The 25,574-nt window shown below is 39.0% G+C and overlaps 1 protein-coding gene across 1 annotated transcript in view; it reads right to left on the reverse strand.

Moving 5' to 3' along the window:
• Positions 1 to 25,574, reverse strand: part of LOC126470082 (ubiquitin carboxyl-terminal hydrolase MINDY-3 homolog) — a 91,283-nt gene that overhangs the window by 7,247 nt on the left and 58,462 nt on the right. The window contains exon 8 of the mRNA XM_050097593.1: positions 13,571 to 13,730. Within this exon, the coding sequence (XP_049953550.1) occupies positions 13,571 to 13,730 (160 nt within the window). The remainder of the gene's footprint in view (positions 1 to 13,570; positions 13,731 to 25,574) is intronic.

Genomic DNA, 25,574 nt, shown 5'->3' on the forward strand with positions numbered 1-25,574 from the left:
CTGTAACATGTAACAGATGCATATATGAAAACAAAATGTTCATCACGGGCCAGGCACAAAGGATAAGTGTGTTACAACTACGAGAAGAGGTGTACATTACAACAACCAATGCTTGGAAAAATAGGTATGGATTTTCATTTTAGACACTGTAATATTAGCTTTCAGCATGAAACAAGACAGATGAGAGAAACAAAAATTTACTAGTATGATCAATTAAAGCAATAACAGCATCTAAAAATTATATGAGAAGGAAAAGTTTGAAGTTGAATTAAAATTTTTAGCTGGTTAGTAAAAGTAACATGTGGAAATAACTTCAAATTTATGCTCTTCTTCAGGCCCAATTTTACAAATCCAATTTCCACGATTGTACAGTAGAAAAAAAAAGTTAAACCTACATACAAGTAAATTTTTGCAACAGGTTTCTCATTTCTTCTGCTCTATGGGGTAGTTTCATAAATCCCATTCACAATGCCTAAAATACCATTTGTCTACTAGAATTTTTTCCTAGGAGAAACTTCAGGGTTTGTACAGCATTTACAAAATAAAAATTAAGGACTTTAGCACCTTTTCATTACTGACAATAGTTGCACTTAATGCTTTAGTGAGGTCAAGAATAAAGTAAACATGCAACATGTAAAGGTGATTATTATCATGTTTTATGTACAGTCTGTTAGGTGGAACACGTAATGTTTTTAAATTTTCCTGTAATAGTCCAGTTTCGGGTCTGATACGCCGCTGGCACAGCTCTGCCATCAGGTGACCCAGCTCCAGCCTCACTGGTTCTTGATAGCTGCCAAGAAACAATCCAGCATTGATATAATTTGTGAGTGTAGGATGCCGTTAAGTGCAGCACCCCAGTAATTTATCTTTGCCTTTGTTACTTTGTCTCATTTATGCTTCACCTTTCTGATAAATTTCAACACTCGCTTTCTCATATACGACACAATAATTATTAGTCGAGTAGGTATAGATGAAGTGTATTAACAACTCACTCACGATTTAATGTGTCACACATGTAATTTAAGCACATCAAGTCAAGTCATTCTAATCAAATTACATATAACATGAAATAATACTTACATTGGATATGGGCTTTTAATGCCATTTCTCCCATCATTATACCAATGGCCTTTATGCAAATCTTCCACTTTCCTCCATGAGTCACAATGACACTAGCCATTGTTTATATTCATCTTGTCATGGCCACAGTTGACTAAACACACACTTTACAGGCATTTAATCACAATTTTAAAATACACCTGTTCTGCAGTGTGTCCACAAAATGTATATTACAAACAGGGATGGCTGATAAATCACAGATCATTACTTTGTTACAGATATTTTCTTGTCAAAGGTGTAATATTTAGTTGAGGTTTCCATACCCTTTGCCATTGCTGCCAAAGTGTAGTATCTCCCACTACCGGCAATGCAGTAATGAGTTTACATACAACAAATGGTGTCAGTTTCCAGTGCTGCATGTAATCGTACCCCCACTCTATTCTACATGCCCGATATGGGGATAACCTTACTCCTCTCCCCCTATAGGTCAGGCAGCTGTGTTACCCTCATAACTGCTTCAGCCTTCAACCTATAATGCAGTCTTTTTTCACCTTTTCAACTTTGATAAGTTAATCAATTTTTAAGTCTGAAAATAATTGCCACAACAAAAATAAGGCCTTTTAAGGACAATAATTCACAAAAATGATAAAGTAAGCACTTATATAAAGATTTAATTTTACACTTTTGTATGCTCTGAGTGAAGGAGTTTACTATTATATTTGTGCTAATGGAAGTGTAAGTTCTTAACCAACCACTTTTAGAGAGAGAACTGTTCAAAAACTCAGTGGAATGGTTTCCAGAAACTGCCAAGCTTACAACAGAAAGGGCTGTAGAGTGTGCAAATTTCATTAGACATTATTCCTCAATGCTAATCAAGAACTCCGTACTAGTCATACTACTTCTTGACTGGCTGGTACAAATAAATTCCAGACAATCAGACTGAATAGATTTTTTTAAAAGAAAAAAAAAAAAAAAAAAAAACCAACCTAATATTTTGGTCCTCACTCTTGTATTGGAAGTTTTAACATTTGCTTATCTGCCTGAACCGTTCCTCACATTGTATTATTGCAAACAACAACAAGTACTGTATGATTCATAGCAATTTTCCATTTCTTTGTATTATTATTATTATTATTATTATTATTATTATTATTATTATTATTGTGTATAGCTGAAGTACACCACCCTTTCATTTTATTTTACCCTTCTGTATTGAGATATTCCTCCTTATCTTACCTTTTGTTCTTGAGACAAGGTGGTATGTACTCAACTTCACAGGACCATAAGTATACATAATTTTTTTGATTGCAAGACCTAAAAGCTGAAAAGACATATAGAAATGTTTTGTTAAGCAATGCTCCTTATTGAGAAATGGTAAGCCACAACCACCTGAGAGGATACTGGTAGGCTCTTAAATTCCCAATCCAGCTTTGTTTCTTTTCCTATTTAAACTATAAACAACCAGATATAACCACTCTTGATTCCCAGATCATACAGTGCTTTATACCAAATCATGCCCTTTTCAGTGGCATAACCCGTACTCAACTATGGCTCCACTTGTAAAGTAAACGTTCATCCACCGTAATCTCTCTGTTGGGCAAACAAAAATTTCTGAACTTTTTCCTTAATTACTGGTAAAGATATCACATTTTATTCAGTTCTGGATTAGGATGATAATCTGGATTGAACTGGAGTGTCAGAAATGCAAACCCTTTTTATTTCGCAGAACTTTTTACAGAATATAATTTGTTGGGGGGGGGGGGGGGGGGGGGGGGGTAAGGAGTTGAAAATATAATCTCTCTTCAAGCACTGTATTTCAGTACTTTGTTTCTGTACAACTCTCTTCAAAATCATAAAAAAATTAAAAAACACATGTAATTTGCAGATGTAAGTCATCTCCTCTAAAACATTACAGAAAGGAATTTTCAAAAGCAGGTGGCATGAGCATCATCAGAAAGGTGTTCAAATATGCTCATGACATTCCTGCAGAGGGGTGGGAGTAAATGGGAATCACATAAGTAAACCCATTTTTTCCTTTTAGTCAGGACTGTACCAAATTCCGATGTCTTATGTTACCTAATTCTCCGTTGTCATATATTAAAACTTAGAAGGATTCTAACACATCACCAATAAATCACTACCTTACCTAGAAACTGACATCACATTCGCTGTCCAAGCCAGAACTTATTCCACTATCCCAGTTTTAGTCATACACAAGGAGAACAGTAATACGATCAAGCCAAGCAACTACAGCAGGTAACAGTAGGAATGTTTCTAGGACAATCAAAGACTTGCACCACTAGCCTGCGAAGTGTTCTTACAGAAATTTCGAATATTTCTTTTTAAATGCCTCTATCATTTTTATAAGCATCTTTCTCATGGTCATTATATGTATTTACTTCTAATGGGCATCTGAGTAGTCACAAAAAAGCATAAAAGTCAAGCTGTTTCATTTCAATATCTTTAAAAGGCTTCTTTTTCCTTTCTTGTCCCACAAGTTGGACACAATTACTGGGGATAAAAATATGAACCTTCAACCTCTGTTTTCATGTGTGTATAACCAGCCGCTAAAAAGTTGTCACTAACTTCCTACAAATGCTGATCTGTAATAACTGATAACAGCTTTCCAAATATGTGACAGTTCTTATTCTGATCAACACGTCTGAATTCATCATGCATTGCTCAATGTTCGAAGGCATGCAATCATACCTGGTACGATAGCACATGGTCAGTTCCTCACCCATATTTGCCAATCACTCTACATGTAACATTATGTTTGTTCTTTCTTGAGATTGTGGACAGTCAAAGTCCACAGAACAGTATGCAGACACTGCTGCATGTCAATAGTGATAGCTATTCTACCATTACCAGCTGACACAGTTTCCGTATTCCTGGCATTTGCCTTGTAAGACATGTTAGCCAATTCTTTGTGAACAATAAATTGATTCTGAAGCTCCAACATCTGTTCTAAAGTGTGAAAAATCTGCATATGAAGTTTATTGTTAGTGTGGCAGATATCCTTTTTTGGTTTCTTGATATGAATTTGGTGAAAGATTCTGGTAAACAGTTAAATTTACATACTTATCTGACTGACCACACATGCAGGGGTACTCTACATTTTTGACAGTGTATAGTGAACACACTGCTACACACCCACCGATCTTTTTCCCCTTCTCTACCCCTCTCCTTCCCCAGCCTCCTGAGGCTGTGCCTGGCAGCCGTGTCCTACTGCACCTGGAGAAAGAGGCAGCCCCACAGCACATTGTGTGCACTGAAGTCCCTCACGAGGAGGAAAATGGCATGGGAGTGCCCAGAAGAGTTCTGTCAGTTCATCTGTATTCAACGGATCATGAACTGGAAGATATAAACAACACACTGAGATTTTAACTGACGTGAGAACTTCCAATGCAGTTGCTTTTACAGTCATAGTAAGAGAGACAGAACAAAAGTCACATCTATCAATGATGAGAACAGCCACTCTACCCTTAGACCTGTCTCCAGTAACATTGTCCTTCCAGTAGTGGTGGTAGCCCCATGATGCAGTTATGTTGGTGACTTTAAAATGAGTTTCTTGTCAGCAGATGCAGAACAGTCTCTCCTGGGCAAGAAATTTAATTCTTCCAAATGCTACCAATATCACTTAAAGTTCCACTGCAACACAAAAGTTCTTACGAGAGCCATTTATTAGCGATAGTTGTCTTTGTCCTCCTGCTTCAGCGGCAGTGATTTACCTGAAGAGGTCAGGGGTTATCAATATCCTTGACAGTAAACATCACCATCAGAAGAGGAGTAGGTGTATACCTCAGCAAACAGCTGAGGTTCGAAGTACTTCGTCAATGGCTTCTGAATAATTCCAGGTTCAAGTGTAGCTCCTTCCCTCCCTCCCCCCCCCTCATGGTACACTGAGAGGTGCATGTACTCTTATTTTAATCTGTGGTCTGTGTTTATGTGGAAGCATCACACTTAGTGACTGGCTTCTTAAGGGCCAATGCAAAAGAAGTAGCTAACACTGGGAGTTGCACAGCTTTAAAAGCTTTTTAAATTTCATCATAGAGTATGCAGCTTAACTTTCAACGCCTGAATTTTTCTCTCCTCCCTATAAACTGCACACTTCCTGCTCCATAATGGGTGATGACCAGAGCAGTTCATACATTTCAGATGAAGCGTACAAGAATTGCCAGATTCGTGAGTTGAGCTTCCTCAATTTCCCCACGTAGCCCCCTCCAGTTACATGCCATAGTGTTATGACCATATCTTTGACATTTGAAGCATTACATTAGATTGGGAACAAACAGTCAAATCTGAAAACAGGTATAGCCTGCAAAAATATGTTCAGACAATTCCAGAGTGTCGAATGTTAAATGTTACATTTGTTTCCAATGTGCCATTGACTCATCATATAGTTCTGCACTTCCATTACACCCATATTTTTCCATTCTTCATGTAACACCATTTCCATCACATCGGAGCAGGTAAGCATGCATTTACAGAAGTTAAGGGTGTTATACATACACCCACAACATGTTAGTCATCTAAGGCCTTGCATCCCAGAAGCTTCAGTACTTGCTTTGACATGGCAGTTTCAACTGTAAGTATTCCATTATGAAATCATTTAATACTTTTTAAGGACCCAGCAATACCCTCAAATGCCTTATGAATATAGAAAGGGGAGACATTCTTAAACGTCCCTTCCGCTCTCTTGATTACAATTTAAGTGTTGAGACTTCTCAGGCAGACTCACGAATCGAGCTCTTTGTTGTACGTACTATCTGGCGGTATACACCCATCCCATCAGGAGTAGATGTGGAATTAGGTCACACCATAGGGATCACAAGAGCCACTAGGGAAACAAGTCTCGGCCAAGATGAAGCCCTGTGTGCCTGAGCAAGCCTTATACAACTTGGCAATGGGGGGAGGGGAAGGCAGAATGTGCCCCAGAGGCTGCCCACTACAGACTGTTTTATCTCAACAGTCCTTCACCTCATCTTGAGGTTGAGGGCTGTTTGCACAGATGTGTACCCTCCTCATAGTAACAGCAGTGGAGCCAAGGACCCTTTTCTCTGAAATGCACAATGTTCCACCTCTGTGCCTTATGATGGTCCCTGAAGTATGCCCAGTGTTTATGACAGAAGAGGTCTGGTGATGCTGGCCAGTCCCCAGCTCAGGAAATCCGGGTTCACTATACATGTATCTAACCACTGCTGGTGAAGCTCCCTGAGAAACAGGCAGCCCTCCCTTCCCAAAGTTCACTCAACATCAGATCCCTCCACTGGGGCCTGTCCAGCTTGTGTGATCCTACCAGCAGCTATGCTACTACTGGCACAGCCCTCAGCGTCACTGAGGCACGCAAACCCTCCTGCCTGGCACCAAAGGTGCCTATGATTAAGTAGTGTCCCCCTGGAAGGAGAATCATCAGAATTGAACAAAACTTTCAAGACCTCATCTGCGAATGATGGAGTTAAAGACTTGGATCTAATGAACAAGAACTGTGCCCAAGCACATTAGGACAATCAAACTGAGTTTAGAATATTCCATCACTGACATATTTATGTCCACATGGGTAACAATAATGTTCCCTTAAACCTCATGCTTCTCATGAATTATCCTTTTTGAACATGAAAAGTACTCTCAAAGACCTTCACTATCAGTAATCATAATCACTCCCAATGAATTTTAAATACTGAAGAATAACACACTGCATATGCTTAAATAAAACCACTACAAAGAAAATGTTCTCAATGAGTTCACCAAAAACAGGTCTTTAATGACACTGAATAACTCTGAGCAATTAATAAAGCCATATACGCAATGGCTGCCAGGATTTGTCAGGTAGTCGAATAACAGAGTCAACAATGACAAAGAGGAAGCAAAATGTGGCACCCTCTCAGGAGATGCAAAAGGATATAGATTGACACACACACACACACACACACACACACACACACACACACACACACACACTCCCCTTACAGCTCGTATTATAAAATGGGAAGAAGACAGAGTACAAGTCTCTCATATTCTTTTAGTCAAATGATTTATGTATGTCAATCACAAACCACCATAAACATACCGATTAAAGTAGTTTCCTAGGTGAAATGAGTACCTGCTCCTTTGCAGTGCACCAATGTAGTGTGACCCCACAGTCTTCTGGATGTCTTTGTCAGTCGGGAAGTGGATGGGTATTTACGGCATTCTGTTTACAATAAACCCACACATACATGACTGTACTTGCAGGCATTTAGCTCTCACTAACCTTCACAAACTACTGGTGTCTTTCAAATAAAGCAACCTGAACATCTACAATCTATGATGTTCCACATCAGATTAGCCTAGTTTTAAGGAGGAAGAAGTGTGATCACTCCCAAGATCAAGAAAAGGAGCTATTAAAGCCAGGACAGGGCGTTCCTCCCATACGTTGGCAGTGTTTTGTTGAAATAAGGCAGAATTCTAAGAATTGTTAAGTAAAAGTGATTTTCCAGCCACCAATAGGTCAGTCATAACAGAGCACTATATAACCACAGGACTTTCTATGGATTATTCTGCCACAACCATCTTGGCAGCAATGAAATCCTTCTGGGGTTTAATTATTAAGAAATATGAGGAAATACGTTTGGTGGAAGATCTTTATCATTATGGCAGCTTTCAACTGGATAACGCATTGGACCCAGTGATTTCTTTAATACCTTCAGAATGTAAACACTTTATGCGCAGTGAAACACCGAAACAATTTTATTAATTTTGCAATCTGGATTGTAACACTGCAGCTCCAAATTCCAATAGAAGGTGTGCATGCAGTATCAGCATTAGGCATGTGCCTGCATACCACTGATTGCTCAATATTTGAAGAGGGAACTAAACTTTACAGGGAGGACTCATGGTAACCCATGAGCATGCATCTTCACACCAATTGCTGGTATAATGTTAGTGACATTTAATAGTAATCTCCATTGCATAACGCTTGCTTGAAGATGGCTGAAGGATTGGTTGTAAGCAGGTGTAGCAAGAGAACTATGTCACCGGGCTGCCATCTTGAAACTGTATGGAATGGAATATTTTTAACAGATATATGCACTTTCACTAATAATTTTTTTTTAATTCTATGTAAGAGTGATTTTATGTTTTTTAATCTATTTTTGGACTTACACCCCATCGTCTGAACAAGAGTGAAACTCTCCGTCCAGTCCAAAACCAGCATTTTAAATAATGCTTAATACCACACACAATATCTTAAATCTGTGGGTCCATCACGTGCTTTGACACTCGCAGCACCTACATATGTGTGATCTCTTACATATGGTGGAGTAAAGAACATAAAAATTTTAAAAATGCTGTGTGAACAACAGACCAAACAAACAAAGTAAAAACTCCCTTTTATTACATTATCCTTTCTCCACAGCACATCCCAAGACTGTAAAGAACAACTTTAGTATCTATCTGCATTTTCATTAAATGCTTTTTGCACTGCCATTTTAGTCTGAAGATGAGAACTGTAACTTGCAACCTGTTGCTTCATTAAATAATTTAACCAAGTTAACAAAATTTTGAGATTCTTAGTGGTCTCTGAAAAACCTTTTCAGATGATATCAAATGCAAACATTGTCAATATTAAGAGTGGTGTTGCCAATAACTTGTGCAGCCCACAATCCCACTGAGGCCCGTAATCAGAAGGACACTCTACGATGAACTATTGAAGTAGAGGCATGCGTGTAGGTTGCATGCCTATTCCTCAACATGTGTGTGCCAGTGATCGCACTCACACCTGTGTGCAAAATAGGCACCTCTACTTCCGTGTGGGGAAAGCTACAGCTGCACAGTGACTAGCGGCAAAGTGCGAAGGTGTAAAGATGTAAATGCACCTTTACCCACGCAGGAGGAGCTATGTCTGGGTGGACACTTACTTCCCTAGTGGCTTTTGGGAGTTCCACAACATCCAAATAACAATTTACTACTACCATCAGCTTGGGTGGCCATCAGGCAGCACAGACACACAATGTCTGAGCTTTCCTATCACCGAGTCGGACAGCTGCATCATTTGTTCATTTAAAAAAATGAACAGTCTTTGAAAAATTCATGAAGATACTACTTGAAACCTCCTGAGAGTACATTTCACCACTACGCAAATGACCTGTGATAGCTACAGGTGCATCACAGCATGGTGACTGAGCAGCTTTGCATTTACTTCCAAATCAGTCACAATGAAATTACTCCTGAACTAAAAAAGATGCCTTCTAAGTTATTCATGTCCACAATAAAAACCTTGGAAAGTGATCTGGCACTGCGTCAGAGCTGGCATCAGTCTAGTTATCAAACAAAACTTCCTAAATGCAATAAACTACAATGAAAATCACGCCTCTAGCAAACAAATGAGCAGTTCGGGTGTAAAACATGGTAACTAACATTTCGGCCAAAAATGACTTATGCCACTTACGATGTAGTATCTTGCATGCTGAGATAAATACATGAGTTAGTTTTCAAAAATCCCCACGGATGGCAGCAGAAAACAGCTTGTTTTTTCCTCGTAAGTAGTGACATCTGCACATATAACATGTTATATGTGAGAAAATGGCTACCGAGAGAAAGTTGCGAGTTTGGAGGCTCGATAAATGTGGATGATTTTGCAATGTAAGAAGAGCTATTAAACAATTATTTTGAGTGTGATGACAGTGATAAAGATCTAAATTACCATGAGACAGACTATGACAGTAATGTCAGCAGTAATAAAGAAGAAAATAAGGTAAGTAGTGTCACTAACTTAATATTTGCCTTTGCATGTAAACAATGGTATCTACTGTACTTAACATGTTATACGTGCTAAGGAGAAATGCAGATGCTATTTTCTGTAGTTACCATGTTATATATGCTACGGATTATACAGAGAACTACAACTTGTGGATATGTACAGTAATACTCTCCTGTACAAATGTTTGTGTGCATATTATGTTTTAAAGTGTGTAGCTTGCTTGGTTAGGTAATGTAATGTGTCTACAAAATAATTTTCAACGTATTTTTGATTAAGGTTTGTTAATAAGAACTGTAGTAGAATTAAAATTGTAAACTAACTTCGGTGTGTGTTTTTCGAAGCAAATCTTTTCGTATTTAAATTATATTAGGCCTACCAATTTCTTTCTACTTTTCTTTTAGAATAATGCAGATCCTAAGAAAGGCAAACAGAGTCACGGCAGAAAAAAGGAGAGAGATGTATGAATCAATAACAGAAATGCCAAGAAGCTTTAGCTTATATTCAGGAACAAGGGAAAGGGAATGAGAGTCATGGCCGCGAACCTGGACCTACCTGTAACAGCAGAAAAAGGTGTTTCCAATTATTCAACAAGGGAGGGAGAACGGATATCTTTCAGAAGTTTTCGAATATGGGAAATGCAGAATGCCTACCTTCAAAGTTGCATACAAGCAACCAAAACAAAGAAAACTGATAGTCCATCAAGACGGAGTACAACTATAAGGTATTCTGTGACATCAAACAGAAAGCACATTGAAGTGTGTAAGGCTGCTCACATGAATATTCATGGACTACAAGGAAGTAGGGGTCACTTAGAATACTTACCATTCAAAATAAAGGAAGGCTGTAAAACCCCCATCAGGAGATGGAAGGGGAAAATACCAGCATCATCCTAAAAAGTATTCAAGTGAAGTTATTGAAATTGTCAATACTTTCATAAATATACTGCCGACATATATCAGTCATTACAAGAGAGTTCATAGTCCAAATAGGAAATTCATGAGTATGGAGTACACAATAGAAAGCTGTTAAGACCAATACAAAGAAGAATGTGAACAACTACAGAAATTGCTCTTATCCAGTGAAATTTCGACGGATTTTTGTAGGAGAGCACAACATATCCTTTAAAAACCCTAAATCAGACACTTGCAGCACATGTGACTGCCTACATATTAAAATAGAAAATGCAAAAAAAGGAGAAAGACCAAAGCTTATCAAAATCCTTATTTGCTGAACTTTAATTACATCAGCACAAAGCGAAAGCAGGACATTAAAAGCAGCCGAGCAAACCAAGGCAAATGATGAAAGCAGTGAGAGTGAAATTTGTATACCAGTTTGTATACCAGTTTGTGTTTTCAGTTATTAAAACTGTTAAATTTAATTACATTACATTGTGTCATTAATATATTGGCTTAAATTATTACCAACTAACTTCATAATGTCAAATTTTCCTGTGGGAAATGAACATTTTTAATGCATTGAATAACATGGTCTCTACATTTTACATTCACAAGTAACATGGCATCTACCTTATAATTTGTGTCAATGTGTTATGTATTGCCTCTTTTTCCAATTTAAAAAAAAAAAAAAAAAAAAAAAAAAAAATCCATTTCGTAACCTTACCAGTGCATTCCTTAATGTTCAACTACTGCATTAAAACTTGAAGTAAAGACATAACATAGTAAAATGAGTTGTTATATTTCTACGAAACTTCATATTCCAATATCTCCAAACCACTAAAATGTCAGTTACCGTATTTTATGCCCGAGCCCCTCAAATAGAATGTGATATTACTGGAACACACAGAAAATTCCTTCAAGATGATAGCAAGCTATTTCTGAAAACGTTTCTGGATGGCTATCTAGCACAAGCACAAAGGCATCCTTACTAAGCAGGAAAACTGAAGAAGGTAGGAAGGTTGCAGTTTAATGTCCCAGCAACAACAACATAGCATGTATAATTGGTAAAATAAAGGCAGTGAAAGCAATATTGATGCCAGATGTGAAAAATAATTACACAAAATATAAAAGTATAAGGTCAGTCTGTGGGCCACAGAGCAGACAAGTGTCTCTCAGGGCTCACCTCCAGTGAGGGGCACCTCCCCCACACCTGACCCCTGCCAAACTGATGAAGGGGTTGTCCAAGTTACAGAATAAATAATTCCTGTTAACCAGGTGGAGAGATGATCCGTAATGTAAAAACAAAATGTCTAAAAATGTAATGAACACCAATATGACTGACTACAATAAAATAAAGGAAGAGAAATAATCAGTCAGTGGGTAGGTGGGTGGGTGCTGTCAACTGTCCAATGGGGCTCACCATACGCTGGGAGGCATCCCTCCCACTCGTCATGCCCTGACATGAGTGATATCCTACCCACATCCCTGAAACAGTGTTCTACCACCCACCCAACCTATAGAACATCCTTGTCCATCCGTATTGGAATCCCGCATCCCACAGGTCATGTGGTATGCTCAGGTACAAAACTTTTCTCATAAACCCACTCACCATCATCTACCGCAGTCCAGTCACAAGCATTTCCTAACCAATAAAATGCAAGGCCACGTGTGAAAGCAGCCATGTTACATAATTATCAGCTTTGCTGCAATTACTGTGCAGCATTTTACATAGACATTACAAATAGCAATTGTCTCCTCGAATGAATGGCCACCACCAAACTGTGGCAAACTGAAAATTACATCATCCAGTTGCCAAACATGCTGCACACAACAACACACATTACTTCAACAGATGCTTCACTATGTGAAGCTATTTGGATATTACCTTCCACCACTAGTTTTTTGAACTACACATATGGGAATTCTCTCTGGCATATCTTACACTCTTGCAATCCTCCTGGCCTAAACCTCTGCTAACCTGTTTCCACTGCCTCACCCTGCCAATTTTCCTTCTCTCGTCTGTCCACACTACTCCTTCCTTGTTCAGATTGTGTGCAGCCTTTTCCCACCACTCCTCCTCCCTTCCTCTCTCCCTCCCTCCCGTGGGAATTCATTCTCCCCCCACCCCATCTTCATATCTCTCTCTCTCTCTCTCTCTCTCTCTCTCTCTCTCTCTCTCTCTCTCTTTTCCCCATTGCCTTTTCCCCCCTTTTCTCCCTCTTCCTAGATCTATTTTCACTCTACACTCTGTACTCATTTTGTCTTCTTGTATGGCCGCAAGTCATTTGTCCAAAGACTAGCATCTTTTCTACTACCCCCCTCACTCCTTGCATCCATCCCTACCACTTTTTAAAAATCTGAAAGGTGAGAAAGAAAAAAATACTTTAAGGGATGAATTTTTTATACACATTGTTTAGGACATATCTGGGTCATTTAGATGCATGAACACATCAAAAACTATAAATGACAAATTCAAATTTCAAAGTACTAAATTTTGAAAGTTGATTTGCTAATTTCAGGTACCTCTAGAAGTGGCTCAGGATCCAATATTCACTATGCATGTCTCAGAAGAGAGTTGTGAACCCCTTGGATGACAGATTAATTAATCAATAATAAAGATGATGACGAAAATTCACTGAACAGGAACAGAAAAAAAGAGACGTATGTATAAAACCTGAAGTTCCCACAAGATGAGCCAAAATTCTATACGTGTATTTATATCTTTTCATTACTACATACTTACTTTGACACATTTATCCACTGGCTCAAACTATGTTAAATCCATTGCACCATAATTATAGAAGCTGCATGGAAAATTACACAAGTCAGTTGTAAACATATTTATTAAATTTGTTATAATAAGGTAGCTACTTACTTTTCCATCAGGACAAGAACCTGGTAGACCATTATAGTGATATAAATTGAAGGTATCTGGTACTGAGGTCTTCTCATCAGGGTAAAATTCTGCCAGGAATGCATTCAGTAGAATAATTCCTAGGTTCTCAGGATCCAACTTTTTCATGATAACTTTGACACTGTAACAATTATTATTTTTTTATACAACACAGTAATACCAAATACTTCTTAAGCCTAAAAGAAACAGAAAACACAAAAAAAAAAATACTGAAAGAGATGAAAAAGAAAGCATTCCAGCACATGAAAGTGAGCTATAGTGTAGACATCTCAGAAGAATATATGTGAACATTGAGATGATGAGTGCGGAAACAACTCCCTCCTGCCCCACAGATGCATATGTCCTTTGCTATTGGCCATCCAAATGATTTTGTGTTACCAATAAACTTTAATATCAGCCTTCGAGTCTTGTGTTTTGTGGTTTGTCATTCACACCCTGTGAACACTTTATTAGAGTACTACAATTTCTAGTTACAAATACTTGCGTTATGGACCTTTGTGTCACAGTTTTTCCATTCACAAAGAAACCAGCTTATTGATAAATGGTCAACCAACAGTCACTGGCATTATTTTTTGCCTTTAAAATGTCTTCCGATTACACAGACAGACAATTCATAGTAGGGCAAAAATGTTTAAGGAACATGGCAAAAACATGTGATCAAGAAACACAACCCTAAAATTTTAAGTTTCCAGTGTTGAATCTTCAAGAAATACTACATTGTGTCAGCGTCAAGCTATACTAACGTTAAGTTTGTACCTGGTCTGAGACACCATCCACCACTTCTGAACTCTTCTAACAGGAAACAGGAGATTTAATTTGGAGCTGGAGTGGCAGCGTAAGTCAGATGCCACACCACATATTAGTGTGGTTCCATCTGATTCTGTCAGTAGATGATTGGCTGATCCAAGCATGGCCTTCACCTCAACAGGGAAGCGAAGGGTAAACTGCCTGAGCTAATATCAGAAAACCTAATTTGGGGGGGGGGGGGGGGGGGGGCTATCATGAATGGTGTAAGGAGCAGTCAAATGAAAATGAGACAGATGATGAAAAGTAAGAGAACTATTTATTATTTCAAAATTGATATCACCATACCTATTAACACATTTATCCCACTACGAGACAAGACGATCAATGCCATCATGGAAAAAGTTTGTCACTGTCTAGAGAACTGTGACTGTACTTTTCACCCACAGCAAATTGACGGCCACAACTGTCCTCATCCTCTGTTTAAATGTACATGTACATCTACATCCATACTCTGAAAGCCACCGTACGATGCATGGTGGAGGGTACCACGTGCCACTGCTAGGCATTTCCTTTCCCATTCCCCTTGCAAATAGAGCAAGGGAAAAATGACTGTCTATAAGCCTCTGTATGAGTCCTAATTTCTCTCATTATATCTTCATGGTCCTTACACGAAATTTACTTTGGGGCAGTAATATTGTTCTGCAGTCAGCTTCAAATGTCGGTTCCTGCATTTCCACAACACTACCTCACAAAAAAGGCATTGCCTTCCCTCCAGGCATTCCCTTTCGATTTCACAAAGCCTCTCTGTGTAATACTCGTGTGCTTATTGAACCTACTGATAAGACACCAAGTAGCACACCTCTGAACTGCTTGAGTGTCTTCCTTTAATCTGACCTGGTGGAAATTCTCAACAATAGAGCAGTACTCAAGAATCGGTCACACTAGCATTCTATACACCATCTACTTTATAGATGGTGTAACTACATTTTCCCACAATTCTCCCAATAAAATAAAGTCTGGTATTTGTCTTTCCTACTATCAATCTAAGATGATCATTCAGTTTCATATCACGTTGCAATGTTACACCTAGATATTTAAGCAATGTGACTATGTCAACCATTTCACTACTAAATGGAGAAACGAGGAGTTGCAACATACACCACCAGGAATTGTCATTAATATAAAAATATTGACATTTAAAAGTTTTGCTTAGAGCAATGAACCAAGGCATGTGCCAGAGAATTAGACTTTCAAACAATGGAAATTTCAGGATGGAATATCAACAGTATAAGGAAAATTTTAAGGAAGGTAATTTACAGTTGGCTTCTTAACCATCTGACAACGATAATACATTGTCAGAGTCACAATTTGAATTTCTAAAAGATTTCGAAATGAGGAGTCTATCTACACATACAGCGAGAATTTACTCTATTCATTACACAAATTACAGGCTACTGGTATATTTTATGATCTGTCAAAGGCATTTGACTATGTAAATCACAATATCCTTTTAAGCAAATTATATCATCATGGTGTAGCAGGAAATGCTACAAAATGATTCCAATCCTCTACATAACTGGAAACAGAGTGTGTCAATATGAAAGATATTTGTATTAAGCCATCAGACCTCATCCAAGTGAGAACTAATTATGTGTGGTGTCCCACAAGGTTCCATCTTTGGGTTCTTACAGTTTCTTGTGATTATCAATGAGTTTTTGATCTATAACATGACCATGTGTCAAGTTTGCTTTGTCTGTAGGTGATACAAACACTGAAACAAATAGCAAATAAAGTATAGTCTTAAACTAGTTAATGGAAATGTAATGGAGATCAATAAATGGTTCCTAGCCAATTCTTTGTCACTAAACTTTGAAGAGACATTATATGCAGTTCAGAACTGTATGAGGTTTCTTCTCAGAATGTGTCTAAAACATGATGACATGCAGATATGAAAAGTTGACAAGTGTTAAATTCTTGGGCTTACAGCTTGATAATAAATTCGACTGGGAGGAGCATACCACAAAACTACTGTAACATCAAAACACACCCTTATCTGCAATGTGGGTGTTGTCTGGAGGGGAAAAAGAACATACTTTGGTTACTTTCAGTCCATAATGTCATGTGGGATCATCTTTTGTGGAACTTATCTAACCAAGCTAAAGCTTCTTGAGTCTAAAAACATATTATATGAATATCTTGTGGTGTGAAGTCAAAAATGTCCCAATGCTACTTTCGAATATATTTATTGCTTAATAAAATCAGTCATAAATGATGCACCTCTTTATCAAACCATCAGCTCACTCAGTTCATGGAATCTGTACTAGCAATCAAAATAATCTATTTAAACTCATTTGCTTTCGTTCAGAAAGGTTCTTATTATTCATGACTATATATTTATTATAGTCCCAAGTTTTTTTTTTAATGAAAATATGTTTATCTATCTCTCTCTTTTTTTACTTATCCCACATCCATGAGGACCGTTTCATTTGGGATTTGTGGAAGGTATCTTAGCATCTCTTTTTAAGCATACACTATGTATTCTTGGTTTATGACATGGTCTATGGCTTTTAAGAAGCTACTCACTATGAATCTATGGAAAGAACTACATCTAATCTCATCTACAAAAACTTCTGGTATAGAATACCTAAGATATAAATAAAATGCTTTGCTGTGGTAGCTTCAATAAGGCTGTGGTTAATACACATTACACAACATTTCTAATTAGTAGAGGAGTAAGTTCTTGTTCAGACTAAGCTCCACATGGCAATCAGGAAAGGAATTTAATTTCTAAGGTCAGTCAACACTTTTACACATTGACTGCTACACAAAGTTACGAGCAAATCTGCATTAGACCATGCACATTGCTATGTATTGAACTAATATTGTGGTACAGCAATGCCAAGTGCACTTCTAAGTTTGACACTTACTCTATACAGGTTTTGCAAACCTATCATGGGCAATGTTTCTTACGACAACATAAGATAATTACATTTAGAACATAATGCTTATGGACATTCAGCCAACATCTTAGGCAATAAGTCTGTTTTGCCTATTGTTTGGCACACTAGGTGAGATTTCATCAATATCAGCTTGCAGCTGGGGAACTGCTTGGTTCACGACACAGCAATACAAACATTGTAGAACTGTTTGACATTTATATTCATTCAGTTCGATGCGGTTTTTGCTCCAGTGCAAACATCTGTCTTTAGCCATGAACATGAAATTATCAGTTGAAGAGTGAGAAAGAGATAGTAGTGAAATTATTTGTGATACAAGATGGCATAAAGCTGTTGAGCTTTTATCGGACAAAGGTAAGAATGTTGAAAATTGCCTGATCTGGTAGGCAATCAACCAAAGCTTATACCTTTTACGTGTCCTTCTGGGTTTAGAATTGAAAATTTGAATATAACGTCAGAAGTAGTGATAGGAAGTTGCTATGAACGATTTGTGCCAGATAAATTGTTCAAGTAAATTGCCGAACAAACAAATTTACGCACATCACAGCAAGCTGAAGGCATCTACTCGCAGCACATGGGGAAATGGACAATGACAAACAAAAATGAACTCAAATTATTTTTTTGGCTTAGTTCTGTGGCTGAAATTAGTTAAACTATGACCTTATTGATCCCATGATCCTTTACAGATCTAAACATTTCTTTGGGGGTGGGGCAGGGGGGGGGGGGGGGGGGACGACATCTCCTCCAAAAATATACTTTAAACATTACTAAGAAAGATACCTTTTGCCGACAAGAAGAGTAATGACTCCAATTGTTTATCAAAAATACAACCACTTATACACACTTGGGAAATTAATTTTAAAATTATCACTGAAATACAAACACATTTTTAACATACCATGTTTTTAAATTGGACTATAAAGTATAAAACAGTTTCTCCTAACCACATACAGATAGTCCTGAAAATCTGTGAACATGAGATTTTAATAGCTATGAAAGTATTCCTAAGATTTAAAATAAAAGACATGGGGTATATCCAATAGATGGTAACAATGAGGTGAAATATTCATCCCTCAATTGCTATGTAGTGTAATAGTATGGAGACAAACTATTCATGGATTAATTATGTATTGCATGCACCAACATTTTTCGTTTAACTCTTACAAGTATTTTTACATCTATTAAAAAATTCCCAATCACAAATTTTGAGAACTATCTGTATGGGGCTAGATTAAATTATTTTGTATTTTTTAGTCCAATTTGAAAATGAGATACATTAGAAATTCCTCTTTATTTACATAATTATTTTCTGGTTGTTAGTCTTTTGTGTGCGTGTGAAATTTGTTCAATAAGTTTCACACATCCTGATGAAATTACAGCAGATTTGTGTGATTAATTTCAGGTTTATTTCAGTTTCTCTTCACTCGACTCTACTGATGTATTGCTTACTCCAACGTATATCTCCTGGACAGACCATGAAGGTAAAAATTAGAGACACATGATCTCACATGGAGGCTTATCAGCAATCCTCCTCCTACCAAGTGGAACAGGAAAAGGGGAGAATGATAGTGGTACACAAACTGCCTTCTTCCACACACGAGACAAGAAAGCAAGTTAAAATTGCACTGCCATCCAGTTCTGAGCTCCTTTCAAGTCCCCAGTGCATCGTGAAGTTCATTTAAAACAAACTGCAAAACACTATGCCCACTAAAACCATTCTCTCTGAAGAGGTTTATTCGATAAGGGACACACGCTGTATACTGACAACAGGTATACAAGTTTAGAACCTGAGAGCAAATTTATTGACAAACATATTTGTTCAGTGTGGACATTAAATTCAAATTGACACCGAAATCCAGAGCAAGAAGTAACAGAAAAGTTAAAATGAGAGAATTTATTGCAAAAGGAAATTTAAAAAATAAATAACCACTTTAAAATGAAAATATAAGTGATACACCCTACTTCTGACAACAAAGCATTCATCGGATAAGGTGAATGCTGAAACCCTATCCGAACACAACTCGAAACCACAAACTTTAATCAACAGTCACAGATGAAAGGCAGCTGTTAACTTATCCCAATAAGTGAATGCCTATAGTGATCCTCTACAAAACAATACTAATCTTAAAAAAACACATGATCACAAGAAACATACATACTTCCCAGTTAAAAATACATTTTCTCCCAGATGAAAATACATTTTTTCCGTGTTAAGTAACAGTATACTTTTCCACGGAACTGTAAAACTTATCAGTCCTTTCAATGGTTGTGGTTTTATACATACCGGCGTAGAACTTCCTGTCACTTTAGAAAGCAAAACTCACGGAAAAAAACACGTTTTGGAAAGATGTCTGACGTGCAGCAATGTGAACAGGGATGTAAGCCAGTCATAGCGCATGTCAAGCGATCTCGCTAGCCGATGGCAGCGGATATTCAGGGCACACGGCACAGGGCACGTGATGTAGTCAGCCAATAGCAACATAACTTAAGTAGCACGAACACACAAAAAGAAAAGGTAATGGTTTAAATTAATATACATAATGTTGCTACAAGAAAAGAAGAGCTTTCACGTATAATATTGGTCTTTAAGATTAATAGGCTGCAAGAGAAGCTAAGCTTTCACACATAATGTTGATATTTTTTTTGCATGTGTTACACTTTAAGATACATCACACAAATGTGCCAGTGAAATTTTTAACGATGACATAAATGTCTGGTCTTCTGGGCTCGAAATTATTCTAAATGGTCATCCTCAAAGAGTTGATTTTTGAATAAGAGTCAAATGCTCTGTGGTTCAAGAAATTCATCATCATACAGTCTAGCACAGAGTTCATCTTGCGTAAAAGGAAATTTACTGCGCAAGTAACGCTTTTCAAACAACTGTTCGGAATATTTTTCTGCGACCTGTTAGAAATAGGTTTGCTTCAGCATTTGCCAGAGAGCGCCAGATAACACGCGTCACCGTGCTTGCACAGCTACGATGACACAGGAAGCCCGTACGTTCGTACGTGTAAAACATTTAAGAGATCTTACATTTTGTCACAAAAGAAACAAGATATCAGAGGATAATTCAAGAGCATGGGAGTTTTGTGAACCATACTAAAATGCATAATTCAGCTTGAAGTGCACATTCATATGTCCAGATTCGGAAGTAAATTTTCTTGGAGTACCTGTATCGTATTACCTCGTGTTTGGTTCGTTATTATGGCGTAATGCCATACGTGCTAGAAGATGAAAATGTGCACCTGAAATGCAGGAACAGTTGAAACTAGCCAATAGTGTTGAATTAAACACACTGCCTCAGCAGAAAAGATTAATAAAAGTCAAATTTCTTTAACAAACCGACAAAAGTAACTTCATTGTTCTACAAGGCGATTAATGCTTGACTGTCAGAAAGGTGGAAATAAAATAAAATCTGAAACTAATAACATTTTAGCCTTCCGTAATTATGTGAATGTATTTTAATTCACTTGATAGCTCCCGGCCACAGAAATCCTTGTTTTCATTTGACATGAGAGCAATAAACGAAGAGGAAACAGCAAAAATCACTTGACGTAAACACAGGTCACGTGGAGACTACCATCTCCCCACTACAACTCAGACTGCTCTGTGCATCAATTCCAGATCTACGATATTCCCGAACTGGGGCAATATTAGATAGTGGCACTCACCCTCCCTGGAGCGTTTGAGGTAGGACGCCAAAAACGTGAAACATCGACTTTTCAAAAACATCCACGAACAACAGGTCAGAAGCTGGTCGTGAAGCCGGGGATGGGACCTCTGGTGGACATCAGAGGCTCCTTGTCCCGGGACTTAAGTTTTTTCTTCTTTTCTGTTTGAGATCGAGGAGGGCTGTGTGACATAAAGGAGCCAGCTGCAGCAAGATTGGGAACAGAAAGAAATTGGGCGACCTGGGGGCCGACAGACCGTAGTTCTCGCGGTTTTCGCGTAGCAGCAGACCTTTGGCCTGGAAGGTGCCGGGAAGGGAGGGACGCCTTTGACCGGAAGACACCAAAGAAGTGGGACACTTCTCCGGCTGAGAAGGGGGAGCAGTGCCCGGAGGAGAAGGTGTGGGAGCCGCAGGGGAGGGGGGAGGAGAGGGGTCCGGGACTGGGGTAAGGAAGGGGGGGGAAGAGTGGAGATGTAACCAAAGCACAACAAGATGTCATGGACACAGGGTGAAGACTCGCATACTTCTTAAGAGCCTCAGTGTAGGTTAACGATCAAGGGACTTATACTCCTGTATTTTCTTTTCCTTCTTATATACTGGGCAGTCTGGTGAACGGGGAGAATGATTGCCATGACAATTAACACACACAGGAGGGGGAACACAGGAACTCCCCTCCTGGAGTGGACGTCCACAGTCACCACAGAGAGGGGCCTGTGAACAGCAGGAAGACATGGGTCCAAAATGCAAGCACTTAAAACACCTCATAGGAGGTGGGATGTACGGCTTCTGATCACATCGATAAACCATAAACTTTACTTTCTCGGGGAGGGTATCCCCTTCTAAGGGCAGGATAAAGGCACCAGTATCAATGCGACTGTCCTTCAGACCCTTCTGAACACACCGAACAAAGTGAACACCCCGCCGTCCGAGATTGTCCCTAAGTTCATCAGTTTGAAGGTTGAGGTCCCTGTGAAAAAAAATCACGCCTTGAACCATATTTAGAGACTGGTGGAGGGTAATAAACACAGAAATTGTGCCAAGATGGGTACAGGCACGAAGGGCCGCAGACTGGGCAGCTGAAGCAGTTTTGAACAACAATGAAGCCGACCGCATTTTGCTCAGGGAGTCCACTCCGCCAAACTTGTCTTCAATGTGTTCCACAAACAATAAAGGTTTGGTATTGGTGAAAGTATCCCCATCGGTCCTGGTGCAAACCAGATAGTGGGGAAAATGTTTCGCCCCTAGCCGATGGGCCTGACCCTCCTCCCAGGGGGTAGCCATGGAAGGGAAGACTGAAGGGGCAGGAGGAGTAGAACTAAAAGAATCAGTTCCACGCAGAGAGACGGCCGCAGAAGAACGGCCAGAGTTCTGGACCCGTATGCATTTCATTTGCATAGCGTCCGCCCTGATACTACCCACTTCGATCAGGGGCTCTCCTCACGGGCGCCACCCAGCCACAGCAAGGGCTGTCTGGCACGGCGGCCATTGCCGGGAGTTCCGATGCTCCAGAATGACAAGCAACCACTCCTAGGCTTACAAGAGGTGGTCACAGCTCAGGTATCAGAAGTGTGATCCCTGTGTGTTCAGGGGGCTCAATCAAAGGGATACATAGCAACCCCACAACATGCGCTGGCTACTGTGCTGGCTATGCACCCTAGCATCAAACAATGATGTGAAAGAAAAGGTGGAATGAACTAGGAGGGCACACGTCGGAGACAATAGGTAGGGTGCTCTTCCCCAAATGGCTCACACTATGGAATATTAATATAGTAATGGAGGTCAAACCCCAGAGGCGGACCAGGGAATGCCAAAAGGATGAGGTGATTATGCAACAAAACTAAATTGCAAAACCAACATAACCAGGAGGATAGCGGGGCCAACGTAAGCAAGGACACCAAGAGAGGGAGAGGAGAGGGCGAAAGGGATGGAGCAGGGAGAGGAAAGGAGGGGAAGGGCAAGGAAATGCAGCCCTGGAAAGAAGGAAGGCTGCAATAGCTCGGGGCCACATGCTCACCACGCATGTTCTCATGAAAGAACCGTGAGCCCCCTGGGGGGATCACAACATTGCTTAGCACACGCAGTACTTGTTGAAAGTGAATTTTATAATATTCTTTAATTTTTATTCATAGATACTCTACATTTTCAGTACTAGATTTGAATATCTGACATTGACAACTCATATAACCGTCACACTGTTTTTTATCACACTTCCTAAACAGATTCATTACTTTCCCAACATTCGCTTTAATATGTTTTGGTCACTGATGCTGAAACTGCCTTACAATCACTGACTCACTATTCTAAATCATTTTAATATAAATATTCGGGTCTCGTCAGAAGATGTAGGATATTATCGCCACTAACCAGCTCTCCAACTAAATGGTGAAGGTAGTTTCTGGATAAAACTTTAAGAACAATACCATACTAATCCCTGCTCCTGGTATATGCTTTAATCGAATGACACACTTACACTCTAGTTCTCTAGTTGGCAAATTGAGCCGCAGTGAAATGCAGTGAACAGTTGAAACTAGCCAATAGTGTGAAATTAAACACTTTGTTTCAAATAAAGCAGAAAAGATTAAAGAAAGCCAAATCTCTTTAGCAAACCGACAAAAATAACTTCATTGTTCTGCAAGGCGATTAATGCTTGACTGTGAGGAAGGCGCAAATAAAATCTAAAACTAATACCATATTTTAGCCTTCTGTAACTATGCAAACGTATTTTAATTCATTTGATAACTCCCGGCCACAAAAATCCATTTGTTATCATTTAATGTGAGAGCAATAAACGAAGAGGAAACATCAAATCACTGAACGTAAACATAGGTCACGTGGAGCCGACCCATCTCCCCACAATAACTCAGGCTGCTCTGGGCATCAGCGCCAGATTTACTATATTTCCGAACCGGGGCAATATTAAGTAGTGGCGTCTAGCCATACTTCTGTAACCAGAAGCGAAAGAAGGTACTACTCATAAGCGACTCAACTGCGCATGCGCAAGAGCCCGCCCACAACTGCTCAAACGAATCTAATTTAAACAGTTGTCACGTCACGCTCATTGGAGGCAATTTGTTGTTATGAAGCATTGCATAGTCTTCCTAATGCCTTTGACACACTTTGTTGTTGGCAGATGCTTGTATGAGCACTGTGTTTTGTTGTTGTTGTATATGGCGGATTTCCTTTGCGACTTAACTTATATTTTCAGTTTTTTTCCCCCCCTCGTTCGCGTTTTGTTACTGCAGTACTATTCTGCAATAGCGGAATACAGTAATATCCTTTGTTAGAGTATTGGTTCTTACCAGGCAAAAATCACAAAAATTTAACAGAAAACTAAAACAATGAAAAAATTCCCGGGTTTTTCCCGGATCTCCCGGTTGTCCCGGGTTGTATACACCCTGTAATAATTTTAATGCACTGCCATAAGTGTTACTGATACATACATGATTGGGTTGTCTGATCAAGCCTCATTTCAATGGGAGGGGATTGCACTTGCACAGTGTCGTAACACTCTTTTTGCACTTACTATAAGTAGCATTACAGCCTTAATTTGCACGATTCTTAAACTACTAAAACATATTCACAAGCTAGTAACCACAAAAATGTTTTTTCTTTATCCATAACTGGCCCAAGAGTACATAATAATTAATATTTCCAAGGAAAGATGGTAGCTTAATTCATGCACACAGGAGATGGTAGAATGAGCAGCTCCAACAACTCTAAAATGCAGTATGTGAATTGGCCACTTTAGAGGATAATGGTTCACACTGGTATAAACTAAGACTTGGATTAACCACACTGCTGTCACTCCTATGAGTCTATGAATATGGACCCTGTACCATCACTAACAATGATGGATCTGTCGCACACCACAGATCATCCCTCCATCCCAAATTGAGATTAAGCATGTAAATGATCAATGAATTCTATTTCAACAGTTGTTCTCCTCCTCTACCCTCCACCACCCCACAAAAACACCATAGCCGTAAAAGTTTTCTGCATTCTGCCCTTTCATGCCTAATTTGGATGGGGGAGGGAGGGGAAGCAATGGTTTACTCCAGCTATTGTCAGACAGACTTTTGTAACTACTGAACAATCTCTTCCTACCATTCATTTGTCCTTTTGTGCAACTTTTAAATTTGCAGCAGTTTTGCACAGAATGTTTCCCCCAGTTTCTTATTTATCTCCTTTTATGTCTCTCTGACAGGTTGATCCTTCCAATTAAGTTAAGAAGAAATCCATGGAGATACAAACCCAACCCTAGGGCACAACCAATAAAAACTGAACCAGTTCATGAAAGCAAAATATTATTGCAATATTACTCAGCACTGTCAATAAAGCAATAAATTCTATAGCAAAATTAAAACTTCTGCTTCATTTTAGAACAAAAACAATTATTGCCAACTGAAGTTTAGTGAGTTGGATGCGGGGTAGGGGAAGGAGACAAGGAGGAGGAGGAGGAGGAGGAGGAGGAGGAGGAGACTACACAGGTCATCATGAAAGCTCAAACACGTGCAATGGAGAAAACTTAAGCCTGAAATCAGAAAATATGTGCATTCAAATATGCTACAAAAATGATTGTAAATAAATTCAC

This window comes from Schistocerca serialis, chromosome 3, assembly GCF_023864345.2.
Source record: "Schistocerca serialis cubense isolate TAMUIC-IGC-003099 chromosome 3, iqSchSeri2.2, whole genome shotgun sequence".
NCBI lineage: Eukaryota > Metazoa > Arthropoda > Insecta > Orthoptera > Acrididae > Schistocerca > Schistocerca serialis.